The sequence below is a fragment of the Lactuca sativa genome, chromosome 4, assembly GCF_002870075.4.
Source record: "Lactuca sativa cultivar Salinas chromosome 4, Lsat_Salinas_v11, whole genome shotgun sequence".
NCBI classification, from domain to species: Eukaryota; Viridiplantae; Streptophyta; class Magnoliopsida; order Asterales; family Asteraceae; genus Lactuca; species Lactuca sativa.
In genome coordinates, this window is record NC_056626.2 from 173,569,737 (window position 1) to 173,591,100 (window position 21,364).

The 21,364-nt window shown below is 36.1% G+C and overlaps 1 protein-coding gene across 1 annotated transcript; it reads left to right on the plus strand.

Annotated features, from left to right (window-relative positions):
* Positions 1-11,210: 11,210 nt before the first annotated feature.
* On the plus strand, positions 11,211-15,842 carry LOC111904669 (uncharacterized). Its single transcript, XM_052771033.1, has 13 exons — positions 11,211-11,514; positions 12,683-12,741; positions 12,883-12,933; positions 13,016-13,151; positions 13,242-13,330; positions 13,411-13,509; positions 13,627-13,685; positions 13,917-14,414; positions 14,525-14,600; positions 14,672-14,710; positions 15,160-15,297; positions 15,642-15,716; positions 15,771-15,842. Exons 1-13 carry the CDS (start codon positions 11,211-11,213, stop codon positions 15,840-15,842), a joined length of 1,695 nt encoding a protein of 564 aa, XP_052626993.1.
* Positions 15,843-21,364: the final 5,522 nt, after the last annotated feature.

Here is a 21,364-nt window from a genome sequence, read left to right on the forward strand (position 1 = left end):
AAAAAATGAGGGTGGGAGGGGTTCTATTTATATGGTGAAAAATGGTTGAACTTGGTGCCACATGTCACCATCTACTGACAAGACTTGCGGAGAAAGCAATGCCCAAGATTGTGCCACATCACCCATTTTCGCACAACACACTTCTGACTTCTAAAATCCGTAACTTTCACATACGAGCTCCATTTTTGACGTTCTTTATATCCACGCGTAGGTAAAAATAAGATCTAAAACTTTCATTTTGATTCCGTCGGCTAATTATCTACCGATCTTAAATTTAACAGTACGAGGAGATTATACTGTTAAATGTCCGCGTAAAATTCATAACTTCTACATACGGACTCTGTTTTTGTCTGTCATTTAACGTTGAGTTCCTATTAATGAGATCTTCAATTCTCATTTAGGTCGCGTAGGCCAAAAACCACTCGATCTAAAATTCAAGTTTCGGGCTGTGCACTGCTAAGCCAAATCTTATAAAATTCATAACTTCATCATACGAAGTCTGATTTGGGCGTTTTTTTTGTATGTTCTCAGAGTAATGTATACTATAACTTTTGTTTAGATTTCTAAGGCTAAAAATTCCTCCATCGTAAATTCACTATTTACGTCTCTTGGTGTCGTGCCGGTTTTGCTGTAAAACTTCGACGGACCATAACTTCTTCGTTTTAACTCGGATTTCAACGTTCTTTATATGTATGGAACCCTTGAGACGTATTCTACAACTTGGTTAAGATTATTTATTCGAAATAATCTTTTGTTAAAAAGTCATTTTCGACCCCTATTATCTCTAAATTGATTGGCCCGGATCTACGGGCGTTACAATTATCTCCCCCTTAGGATGATTACGTCCCGGAATCATCAACGAAACAAGGCTCACATGATGACTCCATGCGTTTCTCTTCATCCCATGTAATAACCATAACTTTGATGTTTCTTCGAACGAATATCTAACTCTAAGACTTCCTGATTGCAGGCGATGCTCGATCTTGCACTTGCTCCCTATCTCACGTTAGACTCCAAATTATGACCTTCAAGTCACAATCTCGATCCCTACTGGAGACTGCTTCTTCTTCTTAACAAACTTAAGATAAGTTATTTTATTATTACAATGGACCGATGTGTCATATTCTAATGACTTATTATCGTATGTTCCCACGCTTAGACTCAGGTGTCTTAGAGTCTTCCAGAACAAAGTATACATTTCTTCATGTTCTAATCACATCTTAAAAGTTAGCATTTCTAGCTACAAGCAACTGTCGTGATACCTCTACCGATCGCTTTGATTATATTTTATTTCAATCTTCCGGCTTAAGTCAGATGCTACATCAAACTTGGTTATCTGAACAACGTAACATACTTATCGTAGTCAGACTCAATTCGATATGACCACTAGGGTTGGAATAACAATCATCCTCTTAGTCATTACCAAAACAATGGTAACGATATATTTGAATAAAACGGTATCAATTAATAGCTTCTTGGACCGATGTGTCATATTCTAATGACTTATCATCGTATGTTCCCACAATTAGACTCAAGTCTCTTAGAGTCTTCCAGAATAGACTATACATTTCTTCATGTTCTAATCACATCTTAAAAGTTAGCATTTCTAGCTATAAGAAACTATCGCGATACCTCTACCGATCGCTTTGATTATCTTTTATTTCAATCTTCCAGCTTAAGTCAGATGCTACATCAAACTTGGTTCTCTGAACCACGTAACATACTTATCGTAGTCGGACTCAATTCGATATGACCACTAGGGTTGGAATAACAATCATCCTCTTAGTCATTACCGAAACAATGGTAACGATATATTTGAATAAAACGATATCAATTACTAGCTTCTTGGTAACCTTGTGACTTTCCCTGATCCAAGCGTGAGTCCTGTGCTTCCGGTAGTATAGGCCTCTACTACCATTCACACCTACTCATACTCGTCTCAAGTATTGTATCGTAGTTCTCCAAGTTATTATCATAAAAACAATTTTAACACATACGAATGTGTCCAAACAATCATATAATTTTCTCTAGACTCTACTAGGACTTCTTCCATGCGTATCTTCAATCATCAATTCTGCTTCAACTTGGTTTATGGTGGAAATATCAGACGATGGGATAACTTCATGGATTCTACCAAAAATCTTTCTTTCTTCAAATCGAAAGTGAACTTCTTCCGTACTAGACGTATTATTTATTAGACGCATTCTAAAGGCAAGATATCACTCTTAAAATATCTTCCGATATGTATCATTCACTATCGTAAGCCTTTTCGTTTCCTCCATTTGCTCAGTCTGCTATGAGTCCTTATCATGACATTCTATACACCAAAGCAGGCGTTCGGTGTATCGAGATGAGAATATAGATAAAGAAAGATTTAGACGCGTATTCCTTTGTATTACTCCAAAAAGTTACATGCCAGTTCTAATATCGTAATTAAACGTTTAGAAACCTGAGCACATAAAATTTCCAGATCCGGTTGGCAACAGACCATAGATCCGATCAAACGATAACATAAAGCATCACAAATCATTTAGCACATAAAATAATTTTAGGCATCTTTCCTAATTAAGCTAGTACTTGTGTCTATTCAGGTGTACTTCCTTAAATATATTAGACACACTCCTCACGAACATCGCTTAGCATTCTAAGTTTAAGTCTAAATATAAATCATTATTCCTAGTTCGCTTAATCTAATGCTCTGATGCCAACTGTGACATCCCCATTTTCACGGCCAGAAAAGACCGATTTTGTTTATGCTTTATAAATATCAGAGTACCTCTTTTTAATAAAAATGTGCGGAATTTGTTCCTAGTGAAACATGATAAATACGTTATCAGGGCATTTCCGAAGAAAAGTATTTTTATTCATTTTAAAACATTTGGGATGTCGTCGTCAATATAGAAATATAAGCATAAACAGAACTTACATTCATTATCAATAGTGATTTATATCTCCTTAATCTCTCAGTGTAATGTGACTTCATATCAACACCTGTGATATAAATAAAATGAGTGGGTCAGGTTGGGAAACCTGGTGAGTACATAGGGTTTTCAACCCACAATAATATAATTATTAATCTTAATCATCAAACAGTTAGCCCAATTACCCATCCCCATTATCTTCTTTACTCTTAAGGATCTACCCTAAGAATCAGCTATTTATCATTCATTCATTCCTAAGGATTATCCTAAGGAATAGGTACGAAGTCCATCGTTGTCAATGACACAGCTGTCAAGCACAGCTACTAGTTCTATCACTTAGGCGCAACTGCCAGAATCGTGACATTTTATGTGAGGCGCAGCTGCCAGTATTGTCCTTTGAGCACAACTGCTAGGGTTATCTCGTTTATTGACATTATCGTTTTCGAGAGTCCACTTGCAATACATGTCAATGGGTTTTAGAGTACACCGGTGAACACATCGTTCACAACACCTACACGTTGCGAGCCTGCTAGTGTTTCACTGGACTGTTTAGAATAATCCATGGTTGTGATCCATACTCTGCTAGATGACGGGGCCAACATTTGGGAACAAGGCTTCTCACATCGTCCACCTCTCACCCTTACCTCATGGTCTATATCACCTTTCAACTCATCATCCAAATCATATTTCATCTACCGATGTTTTACCCAACATAATACGTAGATATAAATACATATAAAGTTTAAATCATATAAAACTTGTATAAAATCGTTCATCCATCATAGATAGCAATTATACAGATAATATGCACACATAACACGTAGTTTATATAAGATACTTCATATCTATGTGTAAGATGAAAGTAACTATGCACTCACTTGAAAAACATGGTGATTCCGAACTCAGACAACGTTTCGCTTCTTAAAAATAATTTCCTTCGACGAAACCTAGTATTATTACCACTAGAGTTTAGTCTATTATTTGCTGAGGCTAATTAATAGTCTAGCTATTATTACTATTATATAAGCGTTAAAAAATACTTATATAACCCATAATAATAGCCCAAGCACTTATTATAAGTTCCTAATAACGTTTCTATAATTAAATAAAAACTATATTAAAAATAGCGTAGACGTAGATCACTTATAGCGGGTTTTATAGAAAATCGAGCTTTGCTTGGAGTAGCGTTTCTGAGCCGAAAAGCTCTTCTTCTTGGATGCATCGAGCACTCTAGGGCTTCCGCCTCATGCTAGGGAGGTTCCCTAGGCTTTTCGGGGGGGGGGGGGGGGTTTCGGGGCTAGAGAGAGGTTCTAGAGAGAGAGAGTAAAGAGAAGAAAAAATGGGAAATGTGTGAAAAAAATGAGGGTGGGAGAGGTTATATTTATAGGGTGAAAAATGGCTGAACTTGGTGCCACATGTCACCATCTAATGGCAAGACTTGGGGAGAAAGCAATAGCCAAAATTGTGCCACATCACCCATTTTTGCACAACACACTTCCGACTTCTAGAACCCATAACTTTCACATACGAGCTCCGTTTTTGACGTTCTTTATATCCACGCGTAGGTAAAAATAAGATCTAAAACTTTCATTTTGACTCCGCATAAAATTCATAACTTCTACATACGGACTCTGTTTTCGTCTGTCTTTTTACTGTTGAGTTCCTATTAATGAGATATTCAATTGTCATTTAGGTCGCGTGGGCCAAAAATACTCAATCTAAAATTCGAGTTTCGGGCTGTGTCGTGCCGGTTTTGCCGTAAAACGTCGACAGACCATAACTCCTTCGTTTTAACTCGGATTTCAACGTTCTTTATATGTACGGAACCCTTGAGACGTATTCTACAAATTGGTTAAGATTATTTATTCTAAATAATCTTTTGTTAAAAAGTCATTTTCGACCCCTATTATCTCTAAATTGACTAACTCGGATCTACGGGTATTACAATTATCTCCCCCTTAGGATGATTATGTACCAGAATCATCAACGAAACATGGCTCACATGATGACTCCATACATTATCTCTTCATCCTAAGTAATAACCATAACTTTGATGTTTCTTCGAATGAATATCTAACTCTAAGACTTCCTAATTGAAGGCGGTGCTCGATCTTGCACTTGCTCCCTATCTCACGTTAGACTCCAAATTATGACCTTCAAGTCACAACCTCGATCCTTACTGGAGACTGCTTCTTCTTCTTTACAAACTTAAGATAAGTTATTTTATTACTACTAGAGACTGCTTCTTCTTCTTAACCGATGTGTAATTTTAGATATGATCAAATCAAATGGTTTCCAATGATTGTTTCAAAATGACATCAAGTCACCAAAATGTATTTCAAATGATCAAACTTCTTTTAAATTCTTTTAGAAACTTATATTTCTCCCAGAAATCATACTTATATATATATATATATATATATATATATATATATATATATTTATATAAATAAGATTTAAAAGGCTTAGGACTGATAACCTACTTTGGTGCCTTTTCCTTGTTTAGATGTAGGATTATAAGCATCAGTTATTTGTCCGAATGTCATTTAAATTTTACTTATATATATATATATATACAAGTATAAAAGTTAGTTCATTAAGTTTCAATTACCCTTTGTAACATGTTGAGCAAGGGGTTACATTCATGAATACTCGGTATCAAATTAGAAAGTACATATAAATTGTAATAGGTATAATATATGATCCACATAACATTAATTCGTGATTGATGTATACTAAAGTACATTGTTTTACAAGAACAAAGGTTTGATTCAAAACTATTCAAGGGTATACATCCTTTCAAATACATGTAACGTTTATATGCTTTTTATGAGTCATCTGATATAGGTTGTATAATTCATTTAAACAATATAGTAAAGTCCTGACATTATAACCAGAATCTCCTGTTAGGGATCGAAACAATGTGTGTATAGATCTATATTGGGATTGACAACCCCGCACTCAGACTGCTAGCTACAGTCAGGCATACACGCCTACAAGTGACAATTGTTATCAACAGCTTTCAACACACTCATAGCGTTGGGTCAGGCCATCTAGTCAGTATGGTTATAATAACTCATATAAAAGATATTAACAATACGTTAGTGTATGATTAACTAAACTTATGTACATTTTCAAAGAACTAGTTTACAAGATACAATTTACAATATTACATTATCATTTACAATAACAATTGATGAAACCAAATACATTCTCAGATACAAGATCACAGAACATTGGTTTACAAATCGTTCAGTTTTATGTAACTAAAACTACTTTTCACATACAACAGAAAATATAGGATTTTCTGGAACAGTTTACAAACACAAGAAATAGAAAACATTCTTTCAATCATAAATACTTATGCACTCACTCAACTTTATGTTGATACTCTATTTTCAAATTAATTGTATTCTCAGGGAACCAGTAGACATGTACTCACCGTGCTTTTGAGAAGATGGAGCTATTTATGTCTTGCCTTCTTCTTTTTGTATAACTATGTGGTTTCAGTATACAATGATGAAACACATGTAAATACTTATACTTTTTAAATATAGTGGTTGTTTGTACTCTGATTACTATAATGCATGTGTTATGAAACTACAATGAAGTCCTCCACCCCCGAACGTTTCCGCCGTCTGGTTTGGGGGTGTGACAGATTGGTATCAGAGCATTGTTTATAGTGAACTCAGTATATCAATCCTTTAAAGATATACAAATTATAAATACATTTGGGGCTGAGAGCTCTAACTACAAGTATACTTTTAAAAATTTAAGTATTTTACAAGAAGCATACTAAAACTCAAACCTACAAGTACAGTAACACAGTTATAAGAACTTAAAAGTATTTGGATGTTGGACATTACAGTCAAACCTGGGCAGTTATGTAATCATATCTAGGATTAATATCACCTGATCAACTATATTGATTTGAGATATGACCAACATGTGTTTGGGAGTGATAGTGGTGTTGCGACATGTCTAAAACTTACCAACCATACATATTTAGAAGAGCTCTAGAACAGAACATCAAGATTAAAATACTATAGGGGTATTTTAGGCACTGATGACAATCATGTGAAAACAATAGAACAATTGAGGGTAGAACTATAAATATTAAGGGTATATTACAGTTATATATAATTAAAATTATATAGACTTAGAATATGTGATCTAGCTTCATTTCATGTTCCTTGTTTGGTTGTGGATTTAGAGCAGGGTCATTTAATCAAAGGTCGATTATAACCAAGTTATATATAATTAGTATACACTTTATAGTTATAGTAATACCTAGAACAAGTCATACATAATACATTACTTGTTAATTGTAAGTCTTTCTCGTAGAAACTTGTGTCCTTAATCTAGCGTTACTAACTATATTCTATATCTCTTATCCCTATTCTCGCTTAGATAACAATGGCTGGATTTCACTTACCCGGAGACCCGTACTTCCCTGGTCAAGAACAAGATGTAGAGCCAGAAGAAAATCAAGAAATTCCCTTAGATGATGATTTTGCAGAAAATTTTCCTAAAGAAAATTATTCCAGATCAGAAGCCTATAATCCACCGCCAGTTGCCCAAAATCCTAACCCTCGTCTGGCGTTTCAAGGACCGACGCCTCTGTAGGTGGAAAGTTTGGAAAGATGGAGTCAAGAGTAGGGTCAACCCATGCCATACAAAGGAGACAGAAGCTTCTACAACTTGAGCGAAGGAGGCTCAGCAGACAGAGTCTTGCCAATTCTAGTCCGCAGGGTTGCTCGAAATGAAATACAGGGTAAGACAGCCATCAACCGAATCATGGAAGTTGATGCCAATGCGGGAGTTAATACAATCCGCATTCGGCATCTTGAAGATGCTCGCGAAAGGGATACGAGAGACAATGAAGCCTTACTGCAAGAGTTAGCTATAACTCGAGCTAAAGTCATAGAACTCCGAGGACGTCAGACAGTGTATGAAAGACATCTGCTTGCTGTGGAGCGTCAGCTGGCTGAGTTGAGAGTTCATCTAGATGATAACCGTCACTTGTGGGAGATGCTCTAATCGTTTCCTATTTACTCTTTTGGTTATAGTTAAAGTCCACAAAGATGTTCTAGCGTTATTTTTCATGTTTATCTCTATGACCGCGGAAATTTTATTTTCGGTAGGTCAGTATGACGTCGATGTTTTTCCTAGAATTTGGTATATTGTAAGACCTGTTTAGGGTCAAGTTTTCCAGACTTTATGTATTTAATATAACAATTTAATCGACATGCATTTTCATACTCTTTGAAAAATAACCATTCAATTTCATATCATTCTGTACAAGTTGTACTTGTCGTAGACTTTTGTTTCCAAATCATTACAAGATTCATGTTGAATTAAATGTTTTAGTTCAGAGATATCAAAATTCATATTTACTCTTGATATCTTACCATCTTTGTATCTTTTGACTTTTATAGAAAAAGATGCATCCTCGTAGAAATCCAAGACGTAACACTGTTAATGAAGCACCGACGCCACCTCCGACACCACCTCCTCAGTTCAACGCTGCTATGTTCCAAGCAGTGGTCATGTCGGCTATAGTTGCTGTAATGTCTCATATCAATACTCCTGGTGCTAGTGGGTCGGCAGTTGGTGCACATCCTTCTAACCATGGAGAGAGTCATGGGCACTCGCGAGAGTGCACTTATAAAGATTTTTCGAATGCCAAACCTAGGACCTTTAATGGGATTGGAGGAGTTATGGCATTAAGGCAGCGACATAAGCAATTTTTGAAATTTGGTCCTGTCCAGAGAGCAACAAAGTCAAATTCGATGCTTGTACCCTTTCGGATACAACTTTAACGTGGTGGAATGGCCACGTTAAGTCACTTACTCTGATAGTGGCTAACTCGATAAGCTGGGAGAACTTAAAAGACATGCTAATGCGGGAATACTGTCCGCAAGGGGAAATTCAGAAACTCGAGCAAGAGCTATGGGGTCTTACAATGGTTGGTTATGATATATCAACCTATACTAATAGATTCTGTGATCTAGCAATTCTTTGCCCAGATATGGTTGCTCTGGAGAGCAAAAAGATTGAGAGATATATTTGGGGACTATCGCCCCAAATTCAGTCAAGTGTTTTAGCTTCGAGGCCTGTTACCTTTGACAGTGCCAAAGAACTGGCACAATCTCTTATTGACCACAGGGCCCGTCGAAACTCAGTGGTTGCTGCACCAGAACAACTAAAGGGAAACAACAAATCGTTTAGTTTTATGTAACTAAAACTATTTTTCACATACAACAGAAAATATAGGATTTTCTAGAACAGTTTACAAATACAAGAAATAGAAAACATTCTTTCAACCATAAATACTTATGCACTCACTCAACTTTATGTTGATACTCTTTTTTCAAATTACTTGTATTCTCAGGGAACCAGTAAACAGGTACTCCCCATGCTTTTGATAAGATGGAGCTATTTATGTCTTGTCTTCTTCTTTTTGTGTAACTATATGTTTCAGTATACAATGATGAAACACATGTAAATACTTATACTTTTTAAATACAGTGGTTATTTGTACTCTGATTACTATAGTGCATGTGTTATGATACTACAATGAAGTCCTCCACCCCCAAATGTTTCCGCCGTTTGGTTTGGGGGTGTGACAGTTTTAATTTGAGAACAATGGTTTCTTATAAATCAAAAATGGAAATTTTTATCATGGTTTTTGGGATGTTAGAAGTTGGTATCAGAGTCCTGGTTTGAGAGAATTGGATGAGCATTTGTGTGAATCCAGACTAAAATTAAGGATCTGCAAAGTTTTCAAGATGATTGCGAAAATAAATTCCAAAATAGTTTTCAAAATAGTTTTCAATGGTAACCAAAGATGGACGCGATGTGTACTATCAGCCAGAGCAAAGAGTATACCCCAAGTTACCCACACTATTATTGGTTTTTGACGATTACGATAGAACTGCATGCTAGTGATAGGCTAGGGATCTTCAAGAATTGGATGATAGAATTGCCTGATGTATGATGCATGATAGCCTAGGAAGACTTCTTGTGTGAAGTTGACGTCATTACTGTGGTTACTTAGTGTGTACATCATAGTTGTAGATAACTAAGATTATATAGCCTGAGAATGTTTGATTTGGCCTTACTTCCTTTTCCTTGTATGGTTGTAGTCTTAGGGTAGAATCAAGTCTATAATCCAGTGTTATGTACGATTAGCATACGCGAGTGGCTGCAGGGTTGGTGGAAGTTTCATGGATGGGTATGTCTAAACAACTGGATAGATAAGGAATGATTAGCCACTCTCGGTAGAGTGTATATAGGATGTATGCATATTCTAGTTGAGTGCTTGTTTGAGTGATGTGATAATCCTTGAGACGAACATGGGTAGGCATGGAAGGTAGTATGGGCTCATACTACTGAAAGCACAAGACCTATACGCAGAGCAAGGAAGTCGCAAACCACAAGTTTTTCGCTTGTGTCATAGATTTCAGTGGGAGTTGGGACTCCTACCTTCCTCTAGCAGGGTTTTATTACAACAATAATTATCACTCCAGTATCGGTGTACGGTCGTTTGAGCTTCTCTATGGGAGGAAATTTTGTACCCTAGTTTGTTGGGGAAAGGTTGGTCATAGGGTTATGGGAAGGACTGAAGTAGTCCTTCAGACGATAGAGCTTATTCAGCAGACCAGGAAGTAGTTGTAAATAAATCAGAGTCGATAAAAGAGTTATGCCGACAAGCGTCAATCTGAGCTAGAGTTCCAGGTTGGAGACATGGTTTTGCTAAAGGTATCACCCTCGAAGGGTGTAATACGCTTTAGGAAAAAGGGGAAAATTGGGGCCCCAATATATTGGTCCATTTCGAGTGATTGCCAAGGTTGAAAATGTAGCTTACAGGCTGGATTTACCTGAGGATCTCAGCCAGGTCCACAACACCTTCCATGTTTTGCAGCTTCGGAAGTGTGTGGCTGATGATTCAGTGATTGTTCCTCTGGATGATGTTCAGGTTGATGATCACTTAAATTAAATTGAGAGACCAGTGGTGATCTTGGATTGGAAGACGCATGCCTTGCGCAACAAGGTGGTGTGTTCTGCCATGGTTCAATGGCAGCATCAGAAAGGTTCCGAATGGACGTAGGAACCCGATACGGAGATGTGCAAGCATTACCATGAGTTGTTCACAGCAACGTACTTCGAGGATGAATTCGAGTTCAAGTGGGGGACCAGATGGAGGATTTCTTGTCTGTTATTAAGGAAAGTCTATCAAAGGTTGATCTTTCATAATCAACAATTATGCAAGAATGTATTTCTCAAATGGTTTCAAATATCGATAAAAACATCAAAGCTAAACTGGATCCTATCAGGAGATTAGTTCTTCGACTTCCAACTAATGCTCCTCTCGCAGTGCAAGTGTTGCAAGGGGGAGAAGGTGGTAGTTGTTTGTCGAAATATGAAACTGAAGGTTTAGGGGCAGTTGTGGGTAAATTCATAAGTAATCAAATTCCAACATCCATTCCGAAGAAGCCGATAAGTTCTTTCTATACTTCAACAACAACTACAACAACAATGAAAACAGTCCCAAAAGGAATCTCAATAAAAGAAGGAGCAAGAGGATCAAGTTCAATCTCTAAAAAATCAACTTCGAATGTTGATCCTAAAGAAAGAGGGAAATATATTGTTGTTACTCCATCTGATGAACACTACAAGAAAAATAGCCTTTTACGACGCGCAAACAACGACACTCATTGATTTATGTTACACAATGGAGAGTGACGTTAAAAAAGTGTCATCTCTTCAAAAAATTTAAGGATTTAGGTCACGCATTATTGCGTGCCCTTAAATTAGCGTCATACGAGAAAAAATTAAAAACACGGAGGGCGCTGTATCTTAAATGGGTGTCCTCTATGAGTGTCGCTTTATAATTTTAATGAAAAGCGCGTTTAGTAGATAGGGGGAAAATGAAATCCCTAAAATTTTGAACACCCGCCTTCATTTTTATCCTCCTCTTTTGTTTCCTTCTTGCCCTAATTACGATCCTTTCTTCCCCCTCCATAGATTCGACTGCCGCCTTGCCTAGTTATCAACACTCCTTCCTTCGTTCCTCACTTGCCTTCTTCGCCTGACAATATCTCAAGAAGTACAACTCCGAAAGCGTACAAGTCGGACTTATGTGTCGGAACTCCGGTAGACTGAAATTTAGGCAACATGTAGCCTCGTGTGCCCTAAAATTTCACGAATCTTGAATTTGGCTTACTTGAATCTCGTTCCAAGCTGCTATCGGTTTCGCCACAGAGTTCCGCCATTCCAAAAGCGCATATTTTCGCGTTGAGTGACTATGATTGGGTTACAATTATGCTTGAGCCGACGATTGGGTTACAATTATGCTTGAAAGTGTGAAGAACTTACATGCTCCATCTAATCATGTCATACTTCATGTTTGTATCACAAATATTGAAGGTCTATCCATTTCTTCTGACATATGGGTTTCAAAATTTGGGGTTTTTATGGGATTTGAAGTTATGGAGATGCAAGGTGCCCTCAAGGTGCTCGATGAAATGCCAAACTGTGTAAGTATATTTTTTTCATATTTGATTAGAAAAAGCGATAACAAAAATGCTTCCTCATCAACTCATCTTATGGGTTGTGCTTCTTTGTTTAAAACACGATTACAAATTGGGGAATCCTCCTCCTATCGCATCCTTCTATAATTTCTTTCTTCTAATTTCTTTGTTTAATGATTTTTTCTAATTTCATATTGATTTCTTCTCTTGTTTCTCTATTCACAGATCTTCCAATCATCAAGGATGTATTGGAGATTGCTAATGTATTAAACAGCAAATGGAAGGTAAGTAATACCTCAAAAAACATATTTGATACCTGATCTTCATTCCATACTCACCATATATATTCGAATGTTATTATTTTTTTTAATCTCCCGTTACTATTTATTTGAAATTTATTGCTTTTGTTATTCGTTTTGTAACAGAGGCAAGTGGAATTAATGTACATAATCACCTATGAGATTCTTTTCGGACAGGTATCTTCACTTTCTAGGATGCCACATCATATAATATTTTCTTTAAATTAATCATATACATAATTTTAACATTTCTTCATAGGATTCATCTCTAACAGGAGATCCAGAAAAGTACCTTATTTTGAGGAAAAGTCAACTACAGTCAGCTCTTGCAAAGATCTTATTAAAGAAGGGAGCAAAACGTATAGAAGATTTAATGTCCCAATATAAGATTCCCGGTTTGTTCTACCAATAACATTCCACTTTATTATTTATAATTTACACAACCATATTTATTAAACGAGATCTATGATTTATCATTTATGTAGCAGATGTTAAAAAACCTCGCTATGTTCGTGTCAATACTCTGAAATTGGATGTTGAAACTGTTGTGTCTGAATTAAGCAAAGATAATATGGTAACATTAATATACATTATGGTACCCTATTTAATTTATCTTTTTTATTTTTCTGATTTTAGTTATAATAATCTTTATAGGTCGAGAAGGATGACATGATTCCCGATTTATTAGTGCTTCCACCAGCTACAGATTTGCACAATCATCCTTTGGTCACAAACGGAAGTGTATTTATGCAAGTAAGATTTAGTAATTTTTTTCATTTTGGTTTATTTTATTTCAGCCATAATTACTTTAATATATATATATATATATATATATATATATATATATATATATATATATTTTTTTTTTAGGGTAAGGCAAGTTCCATGGTTGCAGTTGCCCTTGGGCCTAAACCAGGGTGGGAAACATTGTAACTAGAGTTCATGCATGGGTATGCAGGAATGATGATGGGCATGAGATGGGTTCGATCACCGAACCATTTACGTGGGTCCCACATGTTAAATCCAAGATCATCCTGTTCAATTGGGCATAGCATGACAGGGTTTGGCAAACACCAGTTGGTATAGACTCTGAAAAAACAGGAAACTAGCATACTAGGTATTGCATTGGGATAAAGCTGGCATACCTGAGCAACTAAAAGAGCCTCCGAAGGGGAAGTTGTTGACGATTTGTTTTCTGCTTATATGAATCTTGAAAATCTTGACACATTAAACTCTTCTGGAACTGACGATAAACAAGGAACTGAGAATCGTGAAGATTTAGATAGTCGAGCTAGTGGAACAAAAACAAATGGAGGTGATAGCAGTGATAATGAAGCTACAAGTAGTGTTAATGATAAAGGGATTAAACGGAGTGCAGGTGGAGACATTGCTCCAACAACAAGGCATTATAAAAGTGTGTCAATGGATAGTTTTATGGGGAGGATGAACTTTGCTGATGAATCACCTAAGCTTCCTCCTTCTCCTGGAGGGCATATTGGTCAATTATCCCCAAATAATTCAATCGACTCAAATTCAAATACAAATACGTTTAGTTTGGAGTTTGGAAATGGTGAGTTTACAGGGGCTGAGCTCAAGAAAATCATGGCTAATGAGAAACTTGCAGAGATTGCTTTATCTGATCCCAAACGAGCCAAAAGGTATGTAGCTTTTTTCAAATTCATTAATATTTACATTATAATTGGAGAAATCTGAATATTTATTTTGATATTTGAATAAACAAATATATTTTTTATGTGATATGTTTTAGGATTTTGGCAAATCGACAATCTGCTGCAAGATCAAAAGAGAGGAAAATGCGTTACATTACAAAATTGGAGCACAAGGTATGTGTTTTACATCTAATTTCACCTGTGATATTTCAATTTTTTTTAGTTATAAATGATCAAATTTAAAGATTTCTCTGTTCGGATCTTCTAATTTCTCATTTCTACTGGTAATCTCTTATCCCTTCTTTCATTTTGTGTTGTTCAGATCTTCTAATTTCTCACATTCTAGCCCTATTTAATATCGTTAGTGTTATCCAATTTCAGCTTCAGTTGGTCTGATCTATTTGTTTTGTGTTTAATTAATGGATGTGGTTTACTTAGTTAATTGAATTTTAGTTAAATCGCAATGGAAGGATTATGTCTCACAGTTGTAGATTGAGATAAGAATTTTTAAGAAAAAAAAATCAAAACAAAGCCTTAAATCGTTAAATTAAGGCTTAAATAAATTTGAGAAAAAGTGGATTTATGTTCGATAAATGTCACATAGAGTTCAAATATGTTCATTAACACAGATCTATTTCATCCGATTGACTATTTGTTTATTGCTACGCAAACCTGATTATCAAATTCATTTACATATATGATTATAAAAAAATTCATATAATTTTTCCTTCAGCTTCATGGAGTAGAAGCTATGTGTGCTGAGCTTATGCAATTACATGCTGGTATTAAGGAGTTGACTTCTACTCGCCAAACAATTACTAGTCAAGTTCAGGGTATGACTCAAGATCTTGCCGGAGCTACTGTTGACCGGGTCTGGAACGAAATCGCAGCGCCGTGACGCCGAATCCGAACCAGCCCTCGCGTGTTTGGCTTCCAAGTGGATTAAGGGTAAAATGGTAACTGTCATTCCTTGAAGAGATGGAATGAAAAAATAAGGGTCTCATATGGTATGGAATGACATTCCTTCGTTAATGGTTTTTTCCTTTCCAGTTTATCAACCAAGCAACATTTTTTACTTCTAACTTTATCAAAATGTTATTTTAAATCATAGCCTTTATTAAAGTGTTGGTTGACTTTTTATTGATATCTCTACTTCTAACTTTATCTTTAGCCTTTAATATAGTAGTGGCATGATTTAATATGTGTTTTATACAGAAGCGGGATAATTTGGGAGAAAGGGTTATGTCTTTAGCTTTTGATGTTATATCTCGACTTCTAGAAATAGCCCCAGTGAGTTTTCATTCTATTCCTTCTTATAAATGAATTATAATCATCTGGAAACAGGGATGGAGACTTGTTTCACCACTTTTCATCTTTGCTGTAGTCTGCAATTTTTCCAGCAATAGTAATGAATGAAAAGGTTTGATAGTTATTGCTTTATTATTTTTGTTTGTTATTATTATAAGTATTATGATGGTTGTTAATTGAAAATGCATTTGCATCAAAATCCTAACTGCAAGTAAGTAATGTTTACATTGAAACAATTTCTTCTTTAGGAGTAGGATATTATGGAGTGGGAGGAAGATTCAGATGAGTACATAAGAAAAAATCTCCCTTATGAACTGGTATGCACTTGTTCAAATTGTTTATTGGTTATACGAATTCAACCAACAGTAACTAATTGTGAGCCTGTGAAGTATTCTGATGGTCAACAACATGTAAATGAAGAAGAGGTTGTTGGTGAGGCATTTGAAGATTCTGTTTTGCAAAAACTTCAAAAGGTTTGACTAATTGACTTTCACTTCAATGTATCTTTAATTCTTGATTTTCCTTTTTGACAGAATAACTTATTCCTTTTTTTGCAGGGTACTGAGAGACAAAAATGAGTTTTTGCAGAATATCTAGAATTAAAATTTCAATATTGCTACTAGAATATGAGTACATTGATTATGTTATGATAGAAAGATTGGTGACAAAATATCTAGAATTTAAATTCCAACATAACACATGAAAGGAGAACAAGAAGGATGTTTCTATAGAAGAATTGTTGTCGATTTCAATAAGTAAGAATATCGTGAATATGGGTAGCTACTTTTTTATTTTTATTTTTTAAATTTTGTTACAGATTAATGAATGGGAAATGGATTGTGGATGACAATTTAGAATATAGTGGCCATACAAGGGTAACCATTTTGAAATGTTATAAGTTTTTTTTTTAATATTTCTATTATTGTTATTATTACTTTTAAATATTTGCTTTAATGTTTGAATTAACTTTTTTCTTTCTTTGTTTTCATTTTTGGTTGAATTGTTTATATTCTGCAGCATATGGGTGATTTTAATTATCCAAGATTAGCTTACTTTGTTGCTGCAACATCTGGTTCAAACAAAGTACAATGCCAAAAAGTGCTTGAAGAGCTAGATGTAAGTCACATTTAATGTTCCATAAAGGTTTTCTGCTTCTTTTTGCCCAAAAAAGTTTCTCAAATACTTGGTTCTCATTTTTTCATTATATTCAATCTAGGTTTACAAACAATTGAGACTTAGTCTTGAGTTATTAAAGAAAGAAATGGAGATACAAAGGATTCTGATTACCCCTTCCTATACAATGTTTTTTTTTGTTTCTATGTATTTTGTGCATCAGGTAAAGTTGATGGAAGAAAGGAATATGAAGCCACTTGAATATAAAGGCAAGATGCAACTTTACTTAGTTGGAATTTGATGTACATAGTAGATTAGATGCAAATTTATATATTGTAAGAAATAGAATTGTATGACATTAAATTTATGCAATGGATTCTATTTTTTGTATATGATATTTTATTTTCTATTATGAAACATTAAATACAAATTTAATTTGAAAATTAGTAAATCTATAAAGAATATTTTTTTTTAAAACATTTATAATTATGATATGCAAAAATGTGTGTCATATTCATTTATGACATGGCCTTTCTTGACAGAGGCTTTCTTGATACGCATTGCGTGTCATTAACACGCGCGTCGTAAGGTTACGACACGCGAATGCGTATCGTCTTCCTTTATGACAGGGCCTTCCTTGATACGCATTGCGTGTTGTAACCGCGCGTCGTAAATGCGCGTCATAAATGCGCGTCATAAATGCGCGTCGTAAATGCGCGTCGTCTATAGACGACGCGCAAAAGCGCGTCGTCTCTCTTTATGACAGGGCCTTCCTTGACACGCATTTGCGCGTCGTCTGAGCGTTTTACGACGCGCAATGAGCGTTGTAAAAGGCCTTTTTTCTAGTAGTGGAAGAGAAGAAAATGCAACAAGCCTTAGAAATCGAAAAGCAAAGGCAAATCAATAGCATAGTAAGGCAAAGAGCAAATGACTCACCTGGCTTGAACAAGGATGATCCCAACAAGCAGTGGTATTACGAAACAATTGAAGACATAATTGCTATTGGATCGAATGATGATTTTCGAAAGATTCCCAAGAAGAGATATGACACAGAGAACACTGATTTTAATCAGCTTGACTTTCTTATCAACCATATGCTATTTACTTCTTCACAATTCCAAATTACAGAAAAATTCAATGATAAAGAAGAGTTTAAAAGGTTGAAGATTCGCTTTCATGGAGTCTTGGGGAAGAATGAAGAGGAAGTGTGGTCTGTAGTGAAGATAGTTAAAGTGATTACTATTATTCGTGACAGCTTGTTCGAAAATCTGATACAAAAGTTTTGTTATTTTTCCGTAAGGGCAAATAACGTTGTTTGTGAGTTCACAATAGCATAATTTCCTTTGATGAACTTGAATGACTTAATATCGGTCACGAAGATTCTGAGTGCGGTTGGTCTATCGAAGCTTATAGAGACCAACAAAGATGATTTTGTCATTAGTTTTGAACACATCAAATCCTTTCTTGACAACTATTTTGACTCCTTGTCAGTCACTAATATCGAACTTGCAATTGCGATAAATAAGACATCAAAAGTTCCTCAATATTTGTTAAAAGGAAAGCTGAATATCAATGAGTTCGAAGATGGAGAAATCATACATCAACCATTTGGTGTTGTATTTCTTGGGAAGAACAAGAAAGGGTAGATGACCAAGTTTTTATTCCAAGTTTGTAATATTAAGAGGTACACAAACTCACACTATACAAATCTCTTGATTCGAATCAATAACTGCAAGAAGAATGACAGCGAAGACAAAGCTGAGATTCGAAAAACCATTTTATGGTATACAGAGATCAGAAGGAGGATTTTACAGACGATGAAGCTGATTGCATAATTTCTGTAACACTCCAAATCAGGTAAATACCCTTTGTACCCTTGAAATAAGAATTTATAGCATAATGGTACCTTAGTACGCTGGGCGTACATCAGGAGTACGCTTAGCGTACTAAGGATGAACGGTTGCGTACACTGGGCGTACACGACAGAAGAGCAAAACACTAAAACCTAGACTTGAGACCTATTTATTCATCTTTAAGCCTCTTGAACCAAACCCTAATCAACCTCCATAGCCTCATTTCGCCCTTTCACCCCAGATTTCCTTGTGAAAGTGTTATTGAGCTTAAAAAAGTGTATTTGTGGCCATTTTAGAGATTATTCAAGAAGAAGAAGTTAGTGATTGAGCTTATCGTGGCATTGAGCTTCAAGATCCTGCGTCTAGTTCATCTTAAGGGGTATAAAGTCTTAATCTTGCCACCATATTCATTAGATTGGGCTAGGGTTTAATATATTGTCCTCTTTTAGGTTCCTAAGTCATCTCTTGGGAGTTTGAGCAACTCCAAAGCTTAAGGAAAGTAGATATAAGGTCCCTTAGTTCATTCATACCATAAAAATGCAATCTTGATGGGTGTTTTAACCTCATGCATGAGTTAACACCCTTGGAAAGGTCTTAATGGGTTGTAAAGGGTTGTAGGGAGCATATGGAGAATGCAAAGGCATAAAGTTGCCAACTTTATGCCTTAAGACATCTTAATGGACTCAGATCTAAAGTTGGACGTTAAAATCCCAAGCATTAAGAGCTTAATGGTCATTTGTGTATGTTTGACTTGTACGCCGCAGATAGTAGCATGTATGCAACACATACTGCTTAAGGAACTAGTACACTGAGCGTACTGGAGTTGTACACAAGGCATACACACTCAGATAGGTTTTGGGCTTTGTTTTGGGCTTTGTTTTGGGCCTATAAGCCATTGGGCCTTATTCAATGTTGGGTTGGACCCCTTTTAGAGTTTTGGGTTGATTTTGGTGTTTTGGGGCCATAGTTGTTTTGGTTGGGCCTTATTGGGTCAAGAAGCCCATTAATAGCTTTGGGCATGGACTTTGAGCCCATTAGCAACAAAAAGACTCTTGGGCCATTATGAAAGGACTTGGGCTTAGGTAAGTGGGTTCTTTAATTAGATTGTATTTAATCCTAATTTTGGTTTAATGGTATTATTGTTCAGCACAGATTGTTTCAGACTGTTAGGCGAGCAACTTTCATGTTCATCAGACTAAGGTGACTCTCCTCACCATACCAATGGGTCGAAGGCACCAAGGCTGACCCATTATGTGTTATGTGGAATGCCAGTTGATTACATGATATGTGATATACTAGTTGTCCTTGTGATACTCGTATAGAAGACCCCCCTCCTGTGGCAGTGGACTAAGACCATGCGGGGGTTCCCATGGCATTCGGTGTAAGAACTTCGAGTGTTTGCATGGAATCCTAGTATGTTTGCATGTTTAGTTTGTATGGCATTTCTATGGTTAGCTAAGACCATGTGGGGGTTCCCATGGCAGTTAGGGAAGACCATGTGGGGGTTCCCATGGCAAGTAGTTAACACTATGTGGGGGTTCCCATGGCAGTGGGTTAAGACCATGTGGGGTTTCCAGTGGCACCCGGAGTAAGACCTTGGAGGGTTTCCATGGCATCCTTATATGTTTATATGCATGGTTTATGTGATTATGTGGATTGTGTGGGAGATGTTATGGGGAACTCACTAAGCGTTAGCTTACAGTTTGTTGGTTGTTTCAGGTACTTTAGGATCTAAGGGCAAGAGCCCGACGTGATGACATGGCATGCACTCTCTGACATTTTATTTGGGGACACTCTGATATTATGAATAAATTGTTTGATGTTATGGAATTTGAAAACAAATGTGATTGGAATTTAATATTTTATGGAAATGATTTCGTTACTTAAAAATGAAAATTTTTATTGGAAATTTGGGACGTTACAAGTTGGTATCAGAGCCTTTTTTTGAGGGACTCGGGCATACTCTCGGATGTGTAAGAAATCAAACTAAGAGAATGGTAAAAATTGTTTTCAAAAATCAAAGCTAAAGACTTCTTAAAACCGATTTCTTGTAAGAAAAAGGGAGAGTGCAATGTGTGTAATTGGTTGAGCTCAAGTAAGCATTTCCCCCCATATGTTAGCCATGCTATATAGATATTTGGAATGTGATAATTGGATGGATCTTGCTATGTGTATGCTTTCAAAATTGTATACGGTTAGGATCTTATAACCTTAGAATAATTGATTTGGCCTTATTTCCTGTTCCTTATTTGGTTTTGGTCCTAGGGTAGAGTCTGTTATTCAACAGTCTATTTGATCCTGTTTTGTGGATAATTTGCATGCATAAGGCAACCTGTTACGATTTATTTGAGTTCTCGTTTGATGGGAATGAAGCAAATCTTAGGGAAGCCTAGGATTTGAGTTATGTGGTAGTTTGTGAGATACATTTTGTTCCAGGACGAACTAGAGTTATCAGGTAGAGCCTTGGGGAAGGTACAGGTAGGTGTGGAAGGTAGTATTAGGCCCATACTACTAAGAGCACATGACCTGTACTCGAACTAATGTTAGATCTGGAATCGCTAAAGAGACCAGTGTGGAAGGATCCCCTTTTTGAATATCTTGATCATTATGTCTTATGGTATTTCAGATTAGAATGGTGGTGACGCGTCATGGAGTAGGGGGATC

Coding starts and splice junctions, on each gene's coding strand:
- LOC111904669 (XM_052771033.1), top strand. CDS start 11,211: ATGGTTTCAAATATCGATAAAAACATCAAAGCTAAACTGGATCCTATC. Junction 12,742..12,882: donor TATTAAACAGCAAATGGAAG/GTAAGTAATACC, acceptor GTTTTGTAACAG/AGGCAAGTGGAATTAATGTA. Junction 13,152..13,241: donor GTCCCAATATAAGATTCCCG/GTTTGTTCTACC, acceptor TCATTTATGTAG/CAGATGTTAAAAAACCTCGC.